Source organism: Ctenopharyngodon idella, chromosome 9 (assembly GCF_019924925.1).
Source record: "Ctenopharyngodon idella isolate HZGC_01 chromosome 9, HZGC01, whole genome shotgun sequence".
In the NCBI taxonomy this organism is placed as follows: domain Eukaryota; kingdom Metazoa; phylum Chordata; class Actinopteri; order Cypriniformes; family Xenocyprididae; genus Ctenopharyngodon; species Ctenopharyngodon idella.
This window is the reverse complement of record NC_067228.1, coordinates 23,512,930-23,538,288: the sequence shown is the minus strand read 5'-3', so window position 1 is coordinate 23,538,288 and position 25,359 is coordinate 23,512,930. Positions and strand designations below refer to the sequence as shown.

General features: G+C 37.5%; 1 protein-coding gene and 1 long non-coding RNA gene across 2 annotated transcripts in view; both read left to right on the top strand.

Moving 5' to 3' along the window:
• The first annotated feature begins 2,493 nt into the window (after positions 1-2,493).
• On the top strand, positions 2,494-5,553 carry LOC127518788 (uncharacterized). The gene is made up of 3 exons (XR_007931660.1): positions 2,494-2,671; positions 5,146-5,225; positions 5,435-5,553. It is a non-coding gene; the product is annotated as an uncharacterized LOC127518788 (long non-coding RNA).
• A 340-nt stretch (positions 5,554-5,893) lies between these two features.
• fer1l6 (fer-1 like family member 6) overlaps positions 5,894-25,359 on the top strand; it is a 22,708-nt gene continuing 3,242 nt past the window's right edge. Inside the window, exons 1-32 of the mRNA XM_051905883.1 lie at positions 5,894-5,967; positions 6,053-6,115; positions 6,188-6,266; positions 6,393-6,549; positions 6,643-6,829; positions 7,632-7,824; positions 8,038-8,360; positions 8,483-8,591; positions 10,024-10,180; positions 10,282-10,402; positions 10,494-10,594; positions 11,293-11,383; positions 11,764-11,883; positions 11,989-12,141; positions 12,237-12,414; positions 12,533-12,657; positions 16,801-16,935; positions 17,107-17,253; positions 17,356-17,463; positions 18,313-18,474; positions 18,630-18,801; positions 21,176-21,300; positions 21,497-21,619; positions 21,712-21,757; positions 22,935-23,011; positions 23,094-23,222; positions 23,313-23,453; positions 24,274-24,401; positions 24,495-24,665; positions 24,756-24,910; positions 24,987-25,129; positions 25,239-25,327. Of these exons, the coding sequence (XP_051761843.1) occupies positions 6,191-6,266; positions 6,393-6,549; positions 6,643-6,829; positions 7,632-7,824; positions 8,038-8,360; positions 8,483-8,591; positions 10,024-10,180; positions 10,282-10,402; positions 10,494-10,594; positions 11,293-11,383; positions 11,764-11,883; positions 11,989-12,141; positions 12,237-12,414; positions 12,533-12,657; positions 16,801-16,935; positions 17,107-17,253; positions 17,356-17,463; positions 18,313-18,474; positions 18,630-18,801; positions 21,176-21,300; positions 21,497-21,619; positions 21,712-21,757; positions 22,935-23,011; positions 23,094-23,222; positions 23,313-23,453; positions 24,274-24,401; positions 24,495-24,665; positions 24,756-24,910; positions 24,987-25,129; positions 25,239-25,327 (4,142 nt within the window). The 5' untranslated portion in view covers positions 5,894-5,967; positions 6,053-6,115; positions 6,188-6,190. The remainder of the gene's footprint in view (positions 5,968-6,052; positions 6,116-6,187; positions 6,267-6,392; positions 6,550-6,642; positions 6,830-7,631; positions 7,825-8,037; positions 8,361-8,482; positions 8,592-10,023; positions 10,181-10,281; positions 10,403-10,493; positions 10,595-11,292; positions 11,384-11,763; positions 11,884-11,988; positions 12,142-12,236; positions 12,415-12,532; positions 12,658-16,800; positions 16,936-17,106; positions 17,254-17,355; positions 17,464-18,312; positions 18,475-18,629; positions 18,802-21,175; positions 21,301-21,496; positions 21,620-21,711; positions 21,758-22,934; positions 23,012-23,093; positions 23,223-23,312; positions 23,454-24,273; positions 24,402-24,494; positions 24,666-24,755; positions 24,911-24,986; positions 25,130-25,238; positions 25,328-25,359) is intronic.

Here is a 25,359-nt window from a genome sequence, read left to right as displayed (position 1 = left end):
TCAAAAATCGATCAGATGAAGGAGTCTCAGGAGACAGAAAGTGAAGCTAACATTGGATTAGGACGTGCCTTGCTGCCTTCCTACCTTGAAATGTGTCCTCTGAAGGCAGCATTTTCCACTTTTCAGACGCAGCCGACGTGTGCGCGTGCGCTCTTCCGGGAGAAGTGCCCGTAAAAGGAATTCCGACCTATATGACGTCACACAGCCCCATACTCGGAAAAAAAGACAGCGAAGTTTATGAGGATTTGGAAGAGTATTTTTGGCACAGAAATACTTCGTCATACGCCCAACTCGTGTTTTGAAACTTTGGCCATGTTTAACATGAGAATGCAACTCTTTAACAGTGTAAATAAGTCGGAATACATGAAATAGCATTATATCCCCCCTTTAAATCTTACTACATAAAGACGCTTAATATAAAGTGTGACCCACTAATTAATAAGAACATATTTTAACTTGAGGCAAGTTAGAGGATTAGTTTACTTTAAAATGAAAATTGCCCCAAGATTTACTCTCCTTCAAGCCATCCCAGGTGTATATGAATTTCTTCTTTCTGATGAACACAATCAGAGTTATATTAATAAATATCCTGACACATCAAAGCTTTATAAAGGCAGTGAGCGGAAACAACAAGTATGAGCTGAAGAAAGTATTCAACTTACGAAAAATGAATAGGGCATAGTGTAAGCATTTTGAACTGCGAGAGGTCTTTTTTCGTAAGTTGAATATGGAAGGTGGTCTGGCAGAAGCTAGATATTTTACTTTATAACTTGTTAAATATGGATATTTTTCTTACACAAACGCATCACTTCGCTTCAGAAGGCCTTTATTAACCCACTGGAGCCGTGTGGAGTACGTTTATGATGGATGGAGGCACTTTCTTGAGCTTCATACTCGTTGATCCCGTTTACTGCCATTATAAACCTTGGATGCGTCAGGAGATTTATTAATATAACTACAATTGTGTTCATCAGAAAGAAGAAAGTCATTTACACCTAGGATGGCTTTAGGGTGAGTAAAGCTTGGGGAATTTTCATTTTAAAGTGAACTAATCCTTTAAGGCTTTTAGAAGCCACTGCTCTACAGCATGGAAACAAATCAAACAGATTTGCTGCAAGTGATAAAACTGCCTTACAGAATAAAGCCATTATAAAGTTATATTCTTCAAATTACAACAGTGTTTCTGAACTGCATCAAAGGCCAATAATGTATAAATATTATAATATGTCTATAATATGTAAAATGTTATTTGCAATATTTTATTTTTATAATGTTTTAATACAATAAAATAAATAAACCAGCCTTGTAATGGCAAATGTTTGAGTTGGTGCATATATTTACCAGAGGTGGATCCTTGTACATCCTGCTTTTCACTGTCAGCAAACAGTGTCATGTTGAGTACTTAGAACTTGCTATGTAGTTTAACAACCTAATTTGCATCAATTGTGTTTCAGACCAGTTTGAACACTTACATTTATTTCAGTATATAGCTAGCACCTTTGTCATTAAATATCTTAATTGCTAACTAATGTTTTAAGTCACATAAATTATTATAACTACTTCAATGACTAATGTCTTAAAACATTGCCACTTAAAGTAAATGCTGTTCAAACTAAATTAAACTAAACACTTTATTGTTTGTTAACGTTACGTAAGTTAATAGTTAACATGAACTGACTGTAACAATGTAGGCTACTAATAAAACTTAATCTTTGTTCATTTCTATTCTTGTAGTAATACATGTGCAACATTAAAGGTTCACCCAAAAATTAAAATTCTGTCATTTACTCACCCTCAAGTTGTTCTAAACCTGTATGAGTTTCTTTCTTCTGCTGAACACAAAAGATATTTTGAAGTAGATGGGTAACCAAACAGTTGATGGACCCGTTGACTTCCCCATAGTATGGAGAAAAAAAAAATAATATGAAAGTCAATGGGGCCCATCAACTGTCTGGTTACCAAAATTCTTCAAAATATCTTCTTTTGTGTTCAACAGAATAAACTCATACAGGTTTGGAACAACTTGAGGGTGAGTAAATGATGACAGAATTTTCATTTTAGGGTGAACTATCCCATCAATGCACAACTTTATGTTTCACATAAATTAACATTAACCAAAGATTAATAAATGCTGTCAAACTGGCTGATTTTCTTTAGCTCATGATATATGTATTAACTGATGTATAGAAGCTTACTGTAAAGTGGCACCACCAAAGTACAGATGGAGACGATCGACTTCCATGTGCCAAATGTTGTTTTATGGCTTCAGTGTTATTTTCATTCTGATAAGGGAGAATGTTTAAATACACACTTCTTTTCTTTTCTTTTTTTTACTGTAATACTATACATTTAAAATGTTAAACACTACAATACAACATTTAAATCTTTATTTGCAAAGTGTTTGGTGTATTGACAATCATTTAATTCTGAAATTTGAAATGCTGTATGGCCTCTGAGTTTCCTAAAAACACACATGCCACAGTCTTCCACCCTTGTTTGTAATGCAATAGTTCAGCAACAGAAAGTCAAACAGACGTCTGGGGAGGAAGTGCACTCACTGTCTCACTGGATGGAGTGGGTTACGGTCACAGTTTCTGAGCTGGATATTTTCCCTTGAATGAACTCTTCCTGAAAGAATGGACCGAGATAAAGACAGCGATGCACCTCATGGGTAAGCTCTCTTAGGAGCGCTTTTTTCAAAAAGGTGTTTATTGGTTCTCTGAATAGTACAGATTGCATTACAAACTAAATAGTAGTTTCATGCCAACTCAAGTCACCTTTATTTTTATAGCACTTTACATAATAGAAATTTTCAAAGCAGCTTCACAATAATAAACAGGAAAGTAATAGAATTAATAATGCAAACTTCATCAAATATGAGACAAATTCTGCTGTAAAGCAGCTGTAGCAAGATAATTCTGTCATTATTCAGCTCAATTCAGTTCAGTGATTATTTTGTTAACTTCAATAACTGTAAAGTTCATTCATTATGAAATATGTTTAAAGGAATAGTTCACTTTCAAATAAAAAATGTCCTGATAATTTACTCACCCCCATGTCATCCAAGATGTCCATGTCCTTCTTTCTTCAGTCGAAAAGAAATTAAGGTTTTTAATGAAAACATTCCAGGATTATTCTACTTATAGTGGACTTCAATGGTCTCCAAACGGTTGAAGGTCAAAATTACAGTTTTAGTGCAGCTTCAAATGACTTTAAACGATACCAGAACAGGAATAAGGGTCTTATCTAGCGAAACGATAGGTCATTTTCTAAAAAAAAAAAAAAATCAAAATGTATATGCTTTGTAGGCACAAATGATCGCATCACAAGTGCTTCCACCAGAACGCGATTCCGTAATCTTCAAAAAGCTTACGCTAAATGTCCTACACCTTCCGTATTCAACTTACGGAAAAAACGGAACTGGCGCCGCGTTCGTTCCGTAAGTTGAATAGGGAAAGCGTAGGAAATTTAGCGTAAGCTTTTTGAAGAATACGGAATCGCGTTCTGGTGGAAGCACTTGTGATGCGATCATTTGTGCCTATAAAGCATTTTGATTTTTTGTTTTTTAGAAAATGACCGATCGTTTCGCTAGATAAGACCCTTATTCCTCGTCTGGTATCGTTTAAAGCCCTTTGAAGCTGCACTGAAACTATAATTTTGACCTTCAACCGTTTGGAGACCATTGAAGTCCACTATAAGGAGAATAATCCTGGAGTGTTTTCATCAAAAACCTTAATTTCTTTTCGACTGAAGAAAGAAGAACATGGACATCTTGGATGACATGGGGGTGAGTAAATTATCAGGAAATTTTTATTTGAAAGTGGACTAATCCTTTAATGCAGCTATAAGCAGCTCTACTGACGACAATAGTGCCTTTATTCAGCTTGAGTAATACTGATTAAAATAAAATACTGATTCGGTTTTGTTCAATAATAGTTTCGATGTTGCGAAATAAATCAGTTTTAGAAAAAAAAAAAAAAAAAAAAAAACTGATTCAGCTATAAAGCAGAAGACAATAGTGTCACTATTCAGCTTAATTCGGTTCAAGTTTTGTTCTCGTCCAATAGTGTGAGTGCAGTTAAATCAGTAATATTGTTACAAATGAAGTATCCCCAACTAAGCAAGCCAAAGGCGACAGTGACAAGAAGCCCAAACTCCATCATGTGACAGAAATGGAGAAACCTTGATGTCTAATAAATAGTCATTTAGCAAATGCTTCTATCCAAAACAACATATAAAATAGGCCTACTTACAAATTTAGAGTTAACTTACTCACAGGCCCAATGGTGACAGCTCTAGTTTCAGCTGCAAACTTTCCAACCTTTCTATTCCTAGTTCCAATTCTTAAAGGGATAGTTCACCCAAAAATGACAATTCTGTCATCATTTACTCACCCTTAAGTTGTTCCAAACCTGTATGAATTTCTTTCTTCTGTTGAACACAAAGGAAGATATTTGGAAGAATGTCAGTAACCAAACAGATCTCGCCCCCCATTTACTATCAAAGTAGGAAAAATAAATACTATGGTAGTCAATTGGGGGTGAGATCTGTTTGGTTACTGACATTCTTCATTTTTGGGTGAACTACCCCTTTAACTATAGGGCTCATTATTATAAGGAAAATGCATGAAAGAGAGACAAATGTGACCCTGGACCACAAAAGCAGTCATAAGGGTCAATTTTTTTAAAAAATTTTTTTAATATATCTAAAATCTGAATAAATAAGTTTTCCATTGATGTATGGTTTGTTAGGATAGGACAATATTTGGCCGAGATACAGCTATTTGAAAATCTGGAATCTGAGGATGCAAAAAAAATCTAAATATTGAGAAAATCGCCTTTAAAGTTGCCCAAAAGAAGTCCATATCAATGCATATCCAAACATTTTTGATATATTTACGGTAGGAAATTTGCAAAATATCTTCATGGAACATGATCTTAATATCCTAATGATTTTTGGCATAAAAGAAAAATCGATAATTTTGACCCATACAATGTATTGTTGGCTATTGCTACAAATATACCTGTGCAACTTATGACTGGTTTTGTGGTCCAGTGTCACATAAATGGGCAAAAAAAAAAGTATATATGGTTAGACTGGGAGGAGTGCTTTATAACGGTCTGATATTCCATTGTGTTTTTGCAGCAAAAAATTTGGAATAAAAGGGAAGAAAAAACAAAGGAAAGGAAACAAGGGTGTTATAATTGCAAACAAAGGTGCTCTAGGTAAGGCCATGAAAGCAAACACGACGTTATGCAAGTAAAGATGTAGAACATTTCATGAGGATTAACTGCATGGTTTTGTTGACACAGAATTCAAATCACATTTAAATCCATTAATTCAGACATATAACAGCTGATCCTGATCTACTACAGAAGGTTTAAAATGCTTGTAAAACAATTCTGACTGAGCTGGTTTAATCTTTATATTTTAGAGGCTGAGTCTGAAACTATTCCTGGCGATCCAGTCGTGGTAGACGTACCACAGCCTGTACCCGCTGAAGAGTCCACCTCGGCACACGTTTCCTTCAGACAGATTGCTAATACTAAGAGGCACTTCTTATTTTCCTCTCCAATCTTTGCACAGTGTAAAGTGTTCATTCTTGTAGTTTATGTATGACATCTTCATTTCATTCATTTTTGTACTTAAAAGATGTAAACCTGTGGCCAGGATCTTGGAAGCTGAAAGCAAACCACAACATTTCCAGGTAAAATTCAGTATAATTTTAGTAAAAGTTGCAGTTTGAACACAACCTTTCTTGATTTGTTTTTTAAATGGTAAAATTGTTACTCTTAATAATGAAAGATTGCCGAAAAATGTTATGTTCTTCCTAAGATCTCCATCAATATAACAGAGGCTAGGCAGCTGATCGGGGATAATATAGATCCTAGTGTCGTGATTGAAATTGGAGATGAGAAAAAGCAGACGTCTGTGAAAGAAGGAACCAATGCTCCCTTTTACAATGAGGTGATCATACTGTCCAACTGGACACTCTCTGAAATAATGGCATTAATGGCAAGAATTTGAATAACAATTGTCTTATGCCCAACAGTATTTTGTGTTTGACTTCTTTTGCAATCAAGACATCTTTTTTGACAAAGTCATCAAACTTTCTGTAAGTACATGTGTAAACAAAATGGTTTTCTTGACATAAGCTGGCAGAGCTCACAGTGTGCTTCTCTCAAAGGTTATGCACTCAAAGATCATGAAGAGCTTCTGTGTGGGAATGTTCAAGATTGATGTCGGGACGGTTTACTCCCAACCTGGTAAATGCTTGGTTTGCAGCTTCTTGCACCTTTTCTTTAGATAGTGAAGTTCATGAATCTGGTCTCAGATTTGGATTATTGGTGACTCTGCTTATAAAACAATAAATCTTGCTCTTGTTGTGTAAGGCCATCGGTTCATCAATAAGTGGGCCACGCTCACAGACCCCGCTGACATCCGCACAGGGGTGAAAGGGCACTTAAAGTGTGATATCAGCGTGTCAGGAAAGGGAGATGTTGCACTACCGTCCCAGAAGTTCAGTGATGCAGAGGAACAGATAGATAAGTAAGATATCGTTTTTTTTATTGCATAATAATGACTGGATGTTGAATGTGCCTAATGTATCTCATGATGTTAAAAATGTTTGTCCTACCCCAGGCACCTCCTGCTTCCTGAAGGCTTAAGCCCTGAACGGCCATGGGCTCGGTTTTACGTGATAGTGTACCGAGCAGAAGGTCTTCCCAGAATAAACTCCAGTATTATGGCCAATGTGACCAAAGCCTTTGTTGGAGACACGACAGCCCTCATAGATCCTTACGTAGAGGTGTCATTCTTCGGTCAAGTTGTAAGCGCACAATCCAGTGCTTTTAAACACAATTAAAGGGGTAGTTCATCAAAAATATTTTCATTTTAGTTTTAATGATTTTAGTCATTTTATGTATTGTTGTCATTTTTTCTATTCGTTTTATTTTTATTTAAAATTTCTATATAGATGAATTTTTCCTTTTTTGTAATTATAGACCTTCAGTTTAAACGTATTTATATCAGTTAGTTGCCAAGACAACATTTCTAACTCTAGTTTAAGTTGTTTTTTTAAGTTGAAGTTTTTCATTAGTAGCCTGTTTATAGCCTTTTTATTTTATTTCAGGTTTATTTCTTTGTTATCTCAAATAGTTTTAGCTAACAGTAGCCTACACTGTCCTCATGCCGTTACAAACCTGTATAGGCCTAGGCCACAAAAAATCAGGAATCGTTACGTAGCCTATCTTCTTCTATACAACAACAGTTCATTTTGAGCAGGACAAAAAGAAAAATATAACACATAAATGACTTATAAATATATAAATAGTTCTTATGTAGTCCAAGTCGGTTCTTTTTCGGAATTAGACGCTATGTCAAGTAAGTATAAAAGGTTTAAATGTCATGCGTCTTGAGCGCTGTGTTCTTTGTCGTTTGATGTGCGGCGTCGCACGCTTTTTAATGAAAGAACGTGATCTGTTGGTTTTTGTTTGTTTGTTTGTTTATTTGGTTGGTTGGTTGTTATTTTTTCAGTATTACATCCCCTGGGTAAGTGTGGTTATAGCAAAAGCTATGTAAGATTCTTCCGAAATCTCTTTCTGACACTCGTTTTCTTTCTTGATTGAAAGGGCAGGACGTCTACTCAGAAGAGCACAGCAGAACCAGTATGGAACGAGCAGGTGGTGTTTAAGGAGATGTTTCCTCCACTGTGTCAAAGACTGAAAATTCGGGTTCTGGATGAGGGAAGCATGAATGATGTGGCCATTGGGACTCATTACATTGATCTACACACCATCTCAAACGACAATGATGGAGACAACGGTTTGCCATTTCATTACTTTGTTAAAAAAATAGTAGTTTTGAATTATAGGCCAAGTGGCCACAAAAGTATTTGGACACCTTGGTCACATTTAAAAATGTCTGAATGTTATTGTATTAGAAAACAATATACAAATTATCAAACCCAGTGGCATCTGCAAACAAATGATTGTAGTTAGTTACCATATTCTTTCATCATTCATTGCTCTTCTCAAGGTTTCCTGCCCACATTCGGACCAGCATGGATCAACCTCTACGGCTCACTTCGTAATTCCACACTGGTGGACGACAGCCAGGAGCTGAACGAGGGTGTTGGAGAGGGGGTGTCCTACAGAGGCAGGGTTTACATAGAACTGGGTGTGGAAATCCTGTCTGGAGGTGCTGAATCTAAATCCCTGCTTTCAAAGATCAGTCTGAAAGATACCAAGGGAGGGAAAGCAGCGGGGAAAGATCCCAAAACTGGGACAGGAGCTGGAGGTGAGGAGGAGAAGTCCAAGACTATAGGACCTGAGGTGATGCCAGTGGAGCCCACACAGAAGGTGTTTGCAGCAGTCGCTCTCCTTTTTACTCCATTCTTTAATCTGTCAGTTTTTTTCCATCCTTTCTACATACATTTCCATTATATTTAAGCTACCCAAGTCATTGTTTAACTTAAATTTAGATCAATGATGGAGACAAGGAAACCTTCCTGCTCTTTGGCTGTGTGTTCGAGGCTTCCATGATTGACAGAAGAATCGGTGATAGACCTATCAGCCTTGAGTTCACCATTGGTAAACGTGACAGAATTTACATTCAACAACATAAAAGGCACTTTCGACAAATAAGTTCGAAATAGGGTCTGAAACTCTTATTATAACCATGACCAGAAAAAGTAAAGAAGTTAGGAGTTTGCTTATAATCTTAAGCAATTTTTTTTTTTTTTTTCATTAAAGGGATAGTTCACCCAAAAATGAAAATTATTCCATGATTTACTACTCACCCTCAAGCCATCCTAGGTGTGTATGACTATCTTCTTTCAGATGAACAGATCATGATCGGAGATATATTTAAAAATATCCTTAGTCCTCCAAGGATTATAATGGTTGTGAATGGCTGCCCAAATTTTGAAGACAAAAAAATTGCATCATCCATTAAAAAAAATAATCCATACGACTCCAGGTGGTTAATAAAGGCCTTCTGAAGTGAGTTGAAAAGTTTAGAAAGTAAAATAACAAGCTTCCGGCACGACAGCCATACGCATTCAACGTACGTCCAAAAAGCGTAAACTTCCACGACGTAGTACACAATGCCATGACGTAGTATGCGTTATAGCCATTATAAACCTCGGAGGATTAAGGATATACGATTGTGATTGTCTGAAGAAGATAGTTAATAATAACCTTGGTTACAGGGTTGAACAGAACTTGATGGTTCCAGCTCTTTTTGACTGTCAATTGTAAATCATGTGGTAACCTGATCGCACACAATATGTCGGTCACAGATAAATATTTTTTTTGCAGTTAAATTACTTAAAAATAAAAGTAACTATAATGTGCTCAGTGTTGGGTAAGTTACTCTAAACAAATTAATTATTAGCTACTAATTACATCTTCAACAGTGTAATTAGATTACTGTACTAATTACTCTCTCTAAAAAGTATTGCATTACTTATTACTAATTAATTTGTAAATCCCATATCAACCTCGACCAGTCGAACAATTCAAGAATAGACATGAAACTGCTCTTTTATTTCTTTCAAATAAATAATATTAAATTGCATAATTTATTCTTGAACTGACCAAACTTATTAAAGGGACAAGGTTACATTAAAAACATACATTTTAACATAAAATTTTGATGTTACATTAAAAAATTAAAAATTGTTTTATATAGAATTCTTCTAGTCTATACAGTTTTTCATGCAATTACATCAGAGGTAACTGTACTTAAATTACAGAAAAGTTGAGAGCAATCCCTTACTTTACTTTTTCAAGGGAAAGTAATTAAATTACAGTAATGGATTACTTAGTAATACATTAAACCCAACACTGAATGTACTTGATGTAATTTTAACAGATTATGTCAAAATTATGATATTGTTATATGAGCATATACATGAAAATACATTTAATATTTTGAGAAGTCATTTTTACGTAACACCTGAAGAACTAACTATATTATGATAGCATATGACCCCTTTAAATGTGTACTTGTTTTTTTCAGGTAACTTTGGGAATTTAATTGATGGTGTTGCACCGCCTCCTTCAAAGAAAAAGCTTGAAGATGTGTCCCTTACCACTCCTCTTCTGGACACCACAGCAACAATGACGTGCAAATCTACTACAATACCAGAGAGACCTCTTTTCGGAGATGCACAGAGGTGCTCAGATCAAACAACACTAAAAAGTTTATACCTTCATTAAATAATGGGGAATACTTTATTCATGAGCAAACCTGGACCCATAATCTTGTTTTGTGCAGGCACTACATGCACTTACCCATCACAGCGCAAAAGCCCTGTGTGTATGTTTATGGCAGCTGGGAGGATCGAGTTTACCGACTCCATCACGCCAACATGCTGGACACAATCGCCCTGATGTTTGTATGTGAGCCTTCAACACAAGACTGTTTTATTACATTATCGTGTGATCAGCTTGTAGTTCATGTGGTTATTTTCAATTAATGTTTGTCAGGAGGAGGGAATCGCTAAGGTGGCAGAATTGGATAAAATGTTGTCTCCAGAGGCATGGTCTCTTATGCATCATGTTCTTCGGGAATTTAGAAGAGATGCCAGGTAGGTCTAAAAACCCTAAGGGAATTAAGGGAGATATTCAGTGATACCAGAACAAAAGCAAAACCTTTACATTTAGTAGGCCTCAAAGAGTTTAAATTTATTATTATTATAATTATGGTCACCTGAGGTTCCTTAAAATGTTACTAAAGTTCCAGCATTGCACCTTATGATGTGATAGTGATCCAAGTTTCTTAACACCCAGTAGGTGTCACTGTTGTGTCAGTTTAGGTGGAGGAAGTGCTGCGTTTTGAAAGTTAACAAAGTGCTTTATTTTACCAGATAATAAAAAAAATACTGTTCATGAGCCCTATAAACCCCAAAAATGTGAATTCTGTCATTTACTCACCCTCATGTCGTTCCAAACCTGTATAACTTTCTTTCTTCTGTGGTTCTTTCTTTTTTTTTTGGTCCATACAATGAAAGTCAGTGTAGTCTAATGTTGTTTTGGACCCCACTGACTTTCATTGTATGGACAAAAACAGTTGGAAACATTATTCTTTTGTCGTCCACAGCAGAAAGAAAGACACTCATGTTTGGAACAACATAAGGGTGAATGAATAATGACAGACTTTTAATTTTTGTGTGAACTATCCCTTTATAAATGATTTCTTTCTTCCTTCTTAATGTCCACACATTAATGAAATTCTACAACTGTATCCTTATTGTTTATGCTGAATGTAACGGTATGTTTATTGCAGAGAGTTTATTGCTTTTGCTGAAAAAAAGGTGAAGGGAAGCAACTTGACCTTACTGGACAAAAAGAGGCTGACACTGTGCAAACAGGAGCTGGTGGGTGTTGTTTATGCATGCTCTCATAAGCTGTTTTCTAGAGACCTCTATTTGTAAAACTACAGAAGAGCTCTCTTGTTTTGTATTATTCCTGTATGACTGTGAATTATTGTGCATCACTGCTTTTACTCCACTATCTAACTAATTTATTTCAACACCAAAATTTAATAAAAAAAAAAAAATGTGTAATGAAATTCATTTGTAAGTGCACTTTAAATTTGTCTACAAAACAAATGTCAAGCATTTAAGTATATGCCTTTAAATTAAAAAGATTTTTAAGATCATGAGAACATAAATTCTGTCAAGAATAAGTATTTAAATGTTTGACTGGTAGTGTATGTATATTTGGCCAATCTTTGATTTTATTTCCTGCTCTTCAGGAGAGTATGACTGAAGTAGCAGGAGGACTCCTTGAGCCCAAGAGGAGATCTTTGACTGTAAAAGAGATGCTGCTGGAAGTCCAGAAAATTAAAAAGAAACTGAGATTTCTGGTCGAAGAGGTTGTTATTTTGTGTCATTGTGTTATATACAAATCCTTGAACTGTCATATGTATAGTGTAAGTCTGCATCATTACTAATATTCCTCTTCATCTTACGCCTGTCAGCCTCAGCACACTTTACCAGATGTGTTTGTGTGTCTGGTCAGTAATAACAAGCGTCTGGCGTATGCCAGAATCCCTGCTCGTCACCTTCTCTTCTCTGAAAGCCCAGAGCAGAGAGGCAGAGACTGTGGGAAGATCAAGACCCTGTTCCTCAAGGTTTGAACTCTGATATCAAATGCTTAGCTCTGGATTTAACTTCGAACTTTTAAAAGGAAACATTCATTACATATTCATAAAAATGTGTCTTTCAGCCTCCAGGGAAGCGTGGACCGGGGTGGACCGTCCAGGCTAAACTTGATGTGTACTTGTGGCTGGGAACTTGCAGAGATTCATCCTGCATGTTGAATGATCTCCCATCAGGCTTTGAACTGGAAGGCGTCTCATCTGAGGACAGGACTGGCCCTCCTCCTGAGTATTTACTCTACACAGGCAAGTTTGCTCAGCACTCTTATATTGCTAGCATGAGTTATTTTTCTTTGTCTATCTTTCTTTTTCTCTGTAAGATACTGATTGGCATGTTGTCTTGCTGTTTGTTGTTGGTACACAGAGAAGCACATGTTCCAGCTGAGGGCTCATATGTACCAGGCTCGTGGTCTCATCGCAGCAGACAACACTGGCCTCTCAGACCCCTTTGCCTGGGTGTCTTTTCTGTCCTATAGCCAAAGCACTGGTGTAAGCATGAATTTATGTGATTTATTATTCACAGTACAAGTAAGATTCAATGAAATGCAGTTAACATCTTACCAGAAGTGCAATATATATATATATATATATATATATATATATATACAGTGGGTACGGAAAGTATTCAGACCCCCTTAAATTTTTCACTCTTTGTTATATTGCAGCCATTTGCTAAAATCATTTAAGTTCATTTTTTTTCCTCATTAATGTACACACAGCACCCCATATTGACAGAAAAACACAGAATTGTTGACATTTTTGCAGATTTATTAAAAAAGAAAAACTGAAATATCACATGGTTCTAAGTATTCAGACCCTTTGCTCAGTATTTAGTAGAAGCACCCTTTTAATCTAATACAGCCATGAGTCTTTTTGGGAAAGATGCAACAAGTTTTTCACACCTGGATTTGGGGATCCTCTGCCATTCCTCCTTGCAGATCCTCTCCAGTTCTGTCAGGTTGGATGGTAAACGTTGGTGGACAGCCATTTTTAGGTCTCTCCAGAGATGCTCAATTGGGTTTAAGTCAGGGCTCTGGCTGGGCCATTCAAGAACAGTCACAGAGTTGTTGTGAAGCCACTCCTTCGTTATTTTAGCTGTGTGCTTAGGGTCATTGTCTTGTTGGAAGGTAAACCTTCGGCCCAGTCTGAGGTCCTGAGCACTCTGGAGAAGGTTTTCGTCCAGGATATCCCTGTACTTGGCCGCATTCATCTTTCCCTCGATTGCAACCAGTCGTCCTGTCCCTGCAGCTGAAAAACACCCCCACAGCATGATGCTGCCACCACCATGCTTCACTGTTGGGACTGTATTGGACAGGTGATGAGCAGTGCCTGGTTTTCTTCACACATACCGCTTAGAATTAAGGCCAAAAAGTTCTATCTTGGTCTCATCAGACCAGAGAATCTTATTTCTCACCATCTTGGAGTCCTTCAGGTGTTTTTTCATGTGTCTTGCACTGAGGAGAGGCTTCCATCGGGCCACTCTGCCATAAAGCCCCTAAGTGGAGGGCTGCAGTGATGGTTGACTTTCTACAACTTTCTCCCATCTCCCGACTGCATCTCTGGAGCTCAGCCACAGTGATCTTTGGGTTCTTCTTTACCTCTCTCACCAAGGCTCTTCTCCCCCGATAGCTCAGTTTGGCCGGACGGCCAGCTCTAGGAAGGGTTCTGGTCGTCCCAAACGTCTTCCATTAAGGATTATGGAGGCCACTGTGCTCTTAGGAACCTTAAGTGCAGCAGAAATTTTTTTGTAACCTTGGCCAGATCTGTGCCTTGCCACAATTCTGTCTCTGAGCTCTTCAGGCAGTTCCTTTGACCTCATGATTCTCATTTGCTCTGACATGCACTGTGAGCTGTAAGGTCTTATATAGACAGGTGTGTGGCTTTCCTAATCAAGTCCAATCAGTATAATCAAACACAGCTGGACTCAAATGAAGGTGTAGAACCATCTCAAGGATGATCAGAAGAAATGGACAGCACCTGAGTTAAATATATGAGTGTCACAGCAAAGGGTCTGAATACTTAGGACCATGTGATATTTCAGTTTTTTTTTTTTAATAAATCTGCAAAAATGTCAACAATTCTGTGTTTTTCTGTCAATATGGGGTGCTGTGTGTACATTAATGAGGAAAAAAAATGAACTTAAATGATTTTAGCAAATGACTGCAATATAACAAAGAGTGAAAAATTTAAGGGGGTCTGAATACTTTCCGTACCTACTGTAAATATATATTCACCTTACTTCCTTTTAAGCTGTAAAAAATCAGTGAAAGGCTCGCTCTATGAATGCAATAATACGTTTGTTTTAACTGGGTGCAATGAGATGACATTGTTCTACTCGCCCTTCAACCATCGAACATTAAAAAGACATTTAACAGTGTAAAAGCATCCATCAGTAAGGTACTTTCAGCAGACCATGAGTAACCCCAAAAGTGTGATTCTTTCCACAGCAATAACGGACGGGTTAAATATCACTGTAGTTATATATCTGTATTATGTAACATACGTTGCCTAAATCAAGAATGTTCATTAACTTCAGCATTGCATGATACCATTTCAAAGTGATTTCCGTCATTTTGACAGATAATAAATTGTATTTACCTATGAAAAAACAAACCTGGAAAGAGACGTGAGGATTTGAGGAGAAAAACAAGAGATTCTTCATGCATTCCAGTGAATTATTAATGAGATATATTGCAAATTAAATCAGGAGAACAGGCCACAAATGTGCAGTATATGTTTTCCTTTTTTTCATACTATTACTGTGGAATAGGGAAAAAAGAAAATAATCATAAGGAAAAGAATGCAGCAACTGAAAAGAGCTTTTTCCATAGATATTCTTGTTATAACATGTCATGTTAAAATACCAAGAGTTACGTTATTCTCATGATGTCTGAAAATAAAACATGAAAGGAAAATTGACTACTCATTCAGTCAAACTGATGGATAAGCTTTATTTGTAGGACAACCTTATGATTTGAAATGATTCGTTTCAGTCTTTTTGAATAGAAGTTCCCTGAACTGGTAGTGCCACCCATAATTCAAAACACAGTAGGCTCGTCAGGAATAAGGTGTGTGTGTGTGTGTATATATAATATATATATATATATATATATAACACACAGACACACAGACACACACACACACTATATTGCCAAAAGTATTGGGACACCCTCCAAATCATTGAATTCAGGTGTTCCAGTCACTTCCATGGCCACAGGTGTATAAAATCAAGCACCTACTGTAGGCATGCAGACTGCTTCTACAAACATTTGTGAAAGAATGGGTCGCTCTCAGGAGCTCAGTGAATTCAAGCGTGGTATCGTGATAGGTTGCCACCTGTGCAATGAGTATTTTCGTGAAATTTCCTCACTACAAAATATTCCACGTCAACTGTTAGTGGTATCATAACAAAGTGGAAGCAATTGGGAACAACAGCAACTCGGCCATGAAGTGGTAGGCCATGTAAAATCACAGAGCGGGGTCAGCGCATGCTGAGGCGCACAGTGCGCAGAAGTCGCCAACTTTCTGCAGAGTCAGTAGCTACAGACCTCCAAACTTTGTGTGGCCTTCAGATTAGCTCAAGAACAGTGTGTAGAGAGCTTCAAGGAATGGGTTTCCATGGCCGAGCAGCTGCATCCAAGCCTTACATCACCAAGTGCAATGCAAAGCGTCGGATGCAGTGGTGTAAAGCACGCCGTCACTGGACTCTAGAGCAGTGGAGACGTGTTCTCTGGAGTGACGAATCATGCTTCTCTGTCTGGCAATCTGATGGTCGAGTCTGGGTTTGGTGGTTGCCAGGAGAACGGTACTTGCCTGACTGCATTGTGCCAAGAGTAAAGTTTGGTGGAGGGGGGATTATGGTGTGGGGTTGTTTTTCAGGGGTGGGCTTGGCCCCTTAGTTCCAGTGAAAGGAACTCTTAATGCTTCAGCATGCCAAGACATTTTGGACAATTTCATGCTCCCAACTTTGTGGGAACAGTTTGTGGATGGCCCCTTCCTGTTCCAACATGACTGCGCACCAGTGCACAAAGCAAGGTCCATAAAGACATGGATGAGTAAGTTTGTTGTGGAGGAACTTGACTGGCCTGCACAGAGTCCTGACCTCAACACCTTTGGGATGAATTAGAGTGGAGACTGTGAGCCAGGCCTTCTTGCAAACATCAGTGCCTGACCTCACAAATGCGCTTCTAGAAGAATGGTCAAAAATTCCTATAAACAGACTCCTAAAACTTGTGGAAAGCCATCTCAGAGGAGTTAAAGCTGTAATAGCTGCAAAGCGTGGACCAACTCCATATTAAACCCTACAGATTAAGAATGGGATGTCATTAAAGTTCATGTGCACGTAAAGGCAGGCGTCCCAAAACTTTTGGCAATATAGTGTGCATGTGTGTGTAAAATATATATATATTATGGTTCTATAAAAAAAGTGCAAGTCTTTGAGGTAAATTAAGTTAAGTCAGTGAATCTGTTGTCAAAGAATATTTTAGAAAATTTATAGAAATGTGAGAGCACCTATTTCAGAAATACTCTTTGATTCTGGATAATTAGTCACAAAAGATAAAATTGCCACAAAGCAAATAACCTTATAATGTGAAAAGGTTATTCATATTTGTCCAAATTGTAATTTTTCAGATCATCAAGCAAACACTGACTCCCACGTGGAATCAGCTGATTCTGATAAATAACGTGTCTCTGTATGGAGGGCTTGATGAAATAGTCCAGGACCCCCCGCTAGTTGTGATTGAAGTGTATGATGATGATGCAGTGGTAAGGAAAGCACATTCACATAAGTATACAGACCACAAATGTAGTACTTCTCTAATGGTTCTGTAATTGAATTAAGTTTGATATGCAGCTACATTTTTATTTGTATTTTTTTTTTTTTTTGCATTATTTATCAGTCTGTCTTAAATGCTGTGACCTGTTTGCTTGCTCCAGGGTACAGAGTACCTGGGGTCGACAGTGGCTGTTCCTGTAGTCAAACTGTCAGAGGAGCGATACTCCCCTCCTCAGCTGAAGTACAGTCCATTGTTCTGTGGCGGCCTGTCAGGAGGAGACATACTGGGAGCCTTTGAACTCATTCAGGTCCAGTCTTAAAATAATGAGTTATGTATGTGCTTTACAAATTTGTATAATCTAATGCAGAAACTAATATGGTGTCTGTTTGTCTTACCCATGATGCTGTAGATCTCAAAGTCAGGAGAACACACACTCCCTGATTTAGATGAGCCAGATGGAGGGGTTATCCCTGTACCTTCATACATCCGGCCTGTGCTGTGCAAGTACAGAATTGAGGTGCACAATCTATAACTTACTGTCTATATGTAAAGCGCTAAAAAAAAGCAAAACAACAGGAAATTCTTATGAAAGTACACTGCATTGTTCTTTAGTTTAACTGACAGCTGTCAAAATGCATTGATTTCAAGCAGTAAATTGGAAACATTATATATATCTTCATAGTGTGAGACAGATTTTGAGATTTGTATTTTTGCAGCCATTTTATTTCATACATTAATAATGAATGCTTTATTTGTGATTTCTTTTAGAGAGATTGGTGGTTGTTAGTCATTTGAATTCTAAGCCCATCATTATTCTTGAAAATTATTTATGAACTATTGATTTTGTTTATTTATGTTTATTTATTTATTTATTTATTTATTTATGTATAAAGAAGATATCATACAGATTTAAATAATTCAGGTTTAACTTCCACCAGTACACTGCACTGTGTAAATCTAAATATCTTTCACATGTCAACTTTTGACATCTACTTATGAAACATTTTTAGTCAGAGCTTTTTCTGCTGTTATCAAACTGCTTTATCTTGACTCATCTACCATTTCCCAAAAGTGTTGTGAATTCCTCTTTTAAAACTTCCTTTTTTATCTTTTAAAAGCCTCTCAATATCTCATACACAAAACTGCATGATAATAGTTGGAAATAGTCCTGTGGTCTATGTATGAGGTCTCAATTTGTAGTTTTGGTATGTGTAACATACCACACATTCTCCATTTTGAGAATGTTAATGTAGTTTTTTTCAGTGTATACTATAAGTTTTGTCTGTACTTTGAATACAAGTATTGTTGAGTTTTGTTTGTACTTTGAATACAAGTATCGTTGAGTTTGTATTTATGTGCACTGCAGGTTTTGTTCTGGGGCCTCAGAGAACTGAAGAAAGTTCAGCTCTTATCCGTCGATCGGCCTCAAGTTTTTATCAAGTGTGCAGGAGCAGGCGTCAACTCCTCAGTGATACAGAGTTACAAGAAAAACCCGAACTTCACAATACTTGTGGATGCCTTTGATGTGGTTAGTCAACTGCTTCAACAACAGGGTTCTGTGTTTAATGTTGACATATATGGTGTCGTCCCCATGGCCTTGCTCATGTGATTCATCGCTGTTGATCTCATCGATGGTGTTCTGCTGATCTCAGCATGTCTCTGGCTGCTGTTGTCTGTCTATAGGAGCTGCCTGAAGAAGAACACCTCCTCCCTCCACTTACCATCACCGTTGTAGACTGGAGGGCCTTTGGACGGAGCACACTTGTGGGTAGTCATATGATCAACAACTTGGCGTTATTCAAGCACATCCCTTCACCGATCCAACAGCCCCAACAGGAGCCCAGAAACATAGCAGGTAACGCACGTCCCAGTTACAGTCACAATAACAGCCCTAATAAATGAAAAATAAACAGTCAAACAGAGACCACAGTTCTGCATTAATGTCTCATCAGATTTCTTCAACAAAAAATCAAACATGATCTAACCTATACAACTTGTACCAAATACTTAATGTCTTGGGAAAATATTATGATCCAGAGCCCCCAGTAATGTATTATATAATACGGTATATTGAACTCGGGCAGGGATGCTCAATCCTGCAGAATTTAGGCCCTGTTTACCCCTGGTATTAAGATGCATTTTGGTCGATTGAATCACAAGTGGACAATGCTAAATACAGGTATAAACGGGGTCTAAAACCTTTTAAACTTGTCCACTTTCAACCACTTCCAGAGGTATTGGTTGAACACATTCGACTGAATTGCTTTGTAGTGTAGATGCTCAGGTCGAATGTGTTTGAACATCCACAAAAGAGCGCCTACTCTCCGCCTACTGAACTAATGCGTAAACATTATGGGAAGCACGCTAGCCAGGCAGGATTTAAACTTTGTCGGCTGAAGTCCCTAGTTTGGTTTGAAGACGAAAAATGTACCATGCACAATGTTCTCTCGCCATTCCTGGGGCTGTATTCACAAACCATCTTAAGGCTAAAAGTAGCTCCTAACTTGGCGATTTAGGGAAAACTCTTAAAAATAATGGGCGTGTCAGTCCTAAATTTTTGCTCTAAGAGTATTTCACAAAACATTTTAGCGCTAAAACTAGCTCCTAAATCTGTGAAAAGTTAGGAGTAGTCAAGAGGACTCTTAAGTCACTAAGACCAAATCACGAACAATCCTAAAATGGTTGTTGCCGGCAGTCTGCCTCAGCAATCCACCCAAAGACACTGTATGCATTGAGGCAAATAGGTGATCCTTGGGTGCTGAGCCTTTTTATCATAAATGCAATAAATATTTTGATTTGTAGATTTTAATCTGCGATGACATAACATAAAGGTTAATTTATGTAAAGGCAAAATGTATTGAATGATGGAGAATAAAACATTGTGGTCAAGTTGAAAATAAAATCCTATCGTCGGCGTCGATAGCCTTGTGGGCAGCTCGGGTGATCAGAGCTTGAGTTCTGGCTCATGGACCTTTCCCGATCCCGTCCCCCCTTTCTCTCTCCAACTTCACTTCCTGTCACTGTCCTATCATAATAGAAAGGCAAAAACGCCAAAAATAAACCTTTGAAAATAAATAAATATATAAATAAAAAAGAAAATAATGTCCAATTACCTGTGACAGTTGTTTTCACAAGTTCACACTCACAAATGATCGAATAGAGTAAAAGAGAAAAATAAGCGTATTTGGCTTGCTGTCCGAGGGGAGGCTAACTAAGTGAGTCTGCTGTGTATATGCCTCCTCTCCAGCTGATTAGATAGACCATTTGAATGTGCTCCTCTCAAGCTTTGTTTATAAAACATCATTTGTCGCTTGAATTCTGCAATCTCTCGAGATGCAGACATGTAAAAGGCTGACAATTAACTGAACATATACTTGTTTAATAAGTGACACTTAGCCTACATTTTAAAATCTTTATTTGAATATGGCAACATTTTTATTTTAAAATCTTTCTTTATTTGAATATGGCAACATGATACCATGATATTTCTATGATTAATTCACTGACAAAGACTCCTCCCCTATCAGCCAATCACTGTGGTCATAGTTAGTAAGCATGTTGACATCATCCTTAGCAATGAGGTCAACCCCGCCCTTACCCTTAGCTTTAGACTTCTCTCTGTTCCTTAGTAAAAGTTGGTCTCAGCAGTTTTGTGAGAAGGTTTTAAGAGAAAACTCTTAGCTAAGAACTTTTGCTGCTATTTAGGAGAACTCTTATTGGTAAGATAAAATGTTTTGTGAATACGGCCTCTGATTTCTAACATGGACTCTCAGCATTCGGCAAGGTCTTGCGGCTGTCAGAGCAAAAACGAAAGCTGCTGCTCTCCTTATGTTTTTCCATCGTCTCCTGTCACGTTCGTATGTAAACTGCGTGAGCTTATTTCTTCAATTAGATCAAAAGATCTGGAAAAAGCCCATACATTTACCTGCCCATAGACCCTCCCCTCGATGAAATCAGGACAGAAGTGGTCAAAAGTGGACAAAAGAGACGGTGTAAAACACCAGGTGTAAACAGGAATTTGTCTCCCTCGGCTGCTTGAGATCCGATCCACCAAAACGCATCGTAATACCAGGTGGAAACAGGACCTTAGTTCCAAATCTGCTCAAACACATCTGTCTGTTTTATTAAATCCCTAAACCTTGATAATAAAATTCCTCAGTGAATCTGAGCAGTTAATAAAAATGATTGCCTAAATCTAGTTAAAAGTATGGTTTGTTTTTTGCCTGTAGTGTCTCTGCTGTCTCTGCAGCAAAGTGTTGTGCCACCGCCAAATGAGGAGATCGCCATTGAAATAGAGCAGGAGGAGATAATCCAGTCTCCCCCCAAAACTGAGCCAGACTTCCAGGACCAGAAGGTTTGTTCTTAGTTGGATTAATTAAACATTTTGAGAAAACATCAGATTGTGAATATTACCAAATATGTAACTCGAACTTCCAGCTTTTCCCTTCGGTTTAATCTATGCCCCTGATTCATGGAAATACATATGTGCAAGTAGAAGCATATAAACGCATGCACACACTATGTGCTATAAAACTCTTTGTCAATGCCAGGTGTCGAAGAAGAGCAAACGAAGATCTACTAAAAGGAAGAAACGCACCACGGCTGATGAGTCTGCTGATAACGTCATCGATTGGTGGTCGAAATACTATGCATCAATGCAGAAGGTCCAACAGGTACGCTTCTAAACTTGTTTGTTAGCAGCAGATAGTTTTATTTGTCTTGTTTTTTGCTAACTAGTTGTTTTGTACCACAACTTCTTTCTTAGGCAAAGCAAAAAGAAAACAATCCATTTCCACTGCTCTTTGAAAATAGTAAGTGATATCTGAGTCTTGTCCTCTGGATCATGTAGTCACATCATGCTCCAGCTTTAGTCAAACATTCCCACATTATGATGTATTTCAGTAACTCCTCTGGAGAACATTATTTCCGAAGGATTGATCAATCTGGGTAAGAATGACTGGGAGACTGCCCATTGCATGGCCCTCCTCTTTTGCTGCGGTCAACAGGATTGCAGAATGTTTTGTTCCCTATGCAAGCTGTGCATTAGCATAAAAATATGAATGGAACATTTAAATTTCCACACAGTCATTTAAAACATCAGCAAATGCTGCTTACAAGAGATCACACAACATTTTGCAATCCCAGTGTGCCCAAATCTGCACCCCTTTTTAGGGGTTTTGTGCACATACACTACCATTCAAAAGTTTGGGGCCGGGTCGTTACGATTTTTTAATGTTAATGAAAGAATTTGTATCAATTGAATTTGTATGTTCATTTGTATCAACAATACAGTAGATATTGTTAAAGTATTTAAAATAACTGTTTTCTCTTTTAATATATTTTAAAATGTAATTTATTCCTGTGATCAAAGCTGAATTTTCAGCATCATTACTGCAGTCTCCAGTGTCACATGATCCTTCTAATATGAATTCTTCTAATATAGAAATCATTCTAATATGCTGATTTCGTATTATCATCAGTGTTAAAAACAGTTGTGCTGCTTAATGTTTTTCTGGAAACTGATACATTTAATTCAGGATTCTTTGATGAATAGAAGGTTCAAAAGAACAGCATTTATTTAAAAAAAAAAACAAAAAAAAAAACATTATAAATGTATTTACTGTCACGTTTGATCAATCTAATGCATCCTTGCTGAAAAAAGGTATTCATTTCTTAAAAAAAAAAAAAAAAAGTCATACTGACCCTAAACGTTTGAATGGCAGTGTAACAGCTTACTAATTTTTGCAGCTTATGAAAGCATTAGTGCTACCTATGTTTCATGTTATTGACAGTACGTTGGGAAGTTGTCAGCCGGTTGGTGTGTTTTGGGTGTTTAAGACACTTAAACTGCTCTTTGGTGAAAGTGGAAAAAAACATATTTAATTGCTTCTTTAATCTACTTTTAATCTGTTAAAAACTCTTTACCTTTAAAGTCTGGTAGACTATGTGCATGTTATTCTGATCTGTTATTTTCTGCGGTATCTTTAGCATCAGGTCTTAAAGACAAGAAAAAAGAGGTGAATTACAAGAGTGTGATAGAACAGCCCAGGCTTGCAACATTACAGGTAAAACATGCAATTACTGTCTATATATTAAATTTGTATTTATTCATCAAACAGATGTGCACTCAATTTTTAATCACTCCAGGTGTATGACAAAGAGCTGGAGGCAGAGTTTGGGCCTTTTGACGACTGGGTTAAAACCTTTGAACTCTACCGAGGAAAGGCCAATGAGGAGGACAGCTCTGCTGATGAGAGATTTGTCGGGAAGTTCAAGGTAAACTGGTTTTGCATGTAGAACCATAACATACATGGAGGCTTTTTAAGATCCAGTTCACAGAATTCCCATAATTGATTGCTCCATCAGGGCAGGTTCTGTCTGTACAAGATGCCAGAAACAGACAATGAGGAAGAGGATGGATATTTGGATTCTGGGCAGTTTAAAATAAACCAGGGTATTCCTCCAAACACCGCAGTAGACGTCCTGATCCGTGTGTACATAGTTGCAGTAAGTGCCTTTCATATTTTTATACAGGAATACTGATGCAAACTGATATACTTATTGGTTGATTTTTGGTAATTGTTACTTATCGTTTGTTCATGCATTTCAATGGATCTAGTGTCACTGACAAAAACGTCACAGCATGGATTTCCATGCTGGTTCACAATGGATTAATTCAGGTCTGTTACTGGTTTGAATAGTGGACCAGAACAACTCAGCTTTTAATGCTGGTCAACCAGTATGGGCTTTACTCTACCGTTCAAGAGTTTTCTTTTCTTTCTTTTTTACTTTTCTTTTTTTTTTGAAAGCAATTAATAGTTTTATTTTGGAAGGATGCATTAAATTGACCAAAAATGACAGTAAATACATTTATAATGTTACAAAAATTTCTATTTCAAATAAATGATGTTTTAAACTCTATTCATCAAAGAATCCTGAAAAAAAAAGTATTTTCAACAATAATAATAAATGTTTCTTGAGCACCAAATCAGCGTATTAGAATGATTTCTGAAGGATCATGTGACACTAAAAACTTCTGTAACTGCTGCTTTGCCATTACAGAAATAAATTACATTTTAAAAATATATATTTTTGTATTTTTAAAAATGTAATGATACTGTGCATTTGATCAAATAAATGCAGCCTTGGTGAGCACAAGAGAGTTCCTTCAAAAACATAAACAAATCTTACCAACCCCAAATTTTTAAGTTGTGTTTGATTTATGAGCATTAACAAATGTTGGTGACAAGCTTTGCTGGTCTTTGGGGTGCTCAACAGGGGTGACAACCAGATTATACAGTCATTTGACACTCTTATGCATGTTAAGGCCTTCAACCTGCACCCTGCGGATCCAGATGGCAAAGCAGACCCTTACATAGTGCTGAAACTTGGGAAAACTGAGATCAAAGACAGAGTCAATTACATCCCAAAGCAGCTCAACCCAGTGTTTGGAAGGTGAACAAGCACAATGATTGAGAAATTCACTTTGAAATTCTACTGCCCATTTCATTGAGTTTCATTCTCTATCAATCTATTTCTCGTGCTCAGATCCTTTGAATTTCAAGCCACTTTCCCCAAGGAATCCCTGCTAACTATTCTCATCTATGACTATGATACTGTCGGTGGTGATGATTTGATTGGAGAAACGCACATCGATTTGGAGAACCGTTTTTACAGCAGGCATCGAGCTACCTGTGGTCTGCCTACTGAATATGCCATGTGAGTATTTATATTGTAACATTTACGGCCTTCTCAAGTTAGTTTGATGCCCATTCTTGATGCGTCAATTGACAATCTCATGTCACCTAGTGAGGGTTATAATGCATGGAGGGACTGCATCAAACCAGCGGACCTGTTGATTAAGCTTTGCAAAGAAAACAGACTGGACAACCCTCACTTTTCTCCAGGACGCATTACCATAGGAAACAAAGTCTTCACAGGGAAAACTGTATTTGCTGATGAAGGTATGTCACTCTTTTGGTTTACATCATGATGTTGATTAACAACCAAAGGAGCAATGTGCTTGCTGCTGCTTCACAGATCAGATGGTGGAGTCGTACGAGCACTTGGCTCTAAAGGTGCTGCACAGGTGGCCTGAGTTGACCAGTGGGGCCTGTAAACTTGTCCCAGAGCATATTGAAACTCGCGCACTCTACCTCAAGGACAAACCAGGAATAGACCAGGTAATGTGTGTTGTAACCTCAATGCACTATATATACATTTAGAATGCATATATAAGTAATTTAATTTGGTGGAGTGATTGTAATAATTGTCCATTTGCATGTTCCTCAGGGCCATCTGCAGATGTGGGTGGACATTTTTCCAATGGATCTGCCTCATCCTGGCCCTCCTGTGGACATTTCCCCTCGCAAACCCAAAGGGTAAGCTGAAGATCCACAAAACCATTTTACTG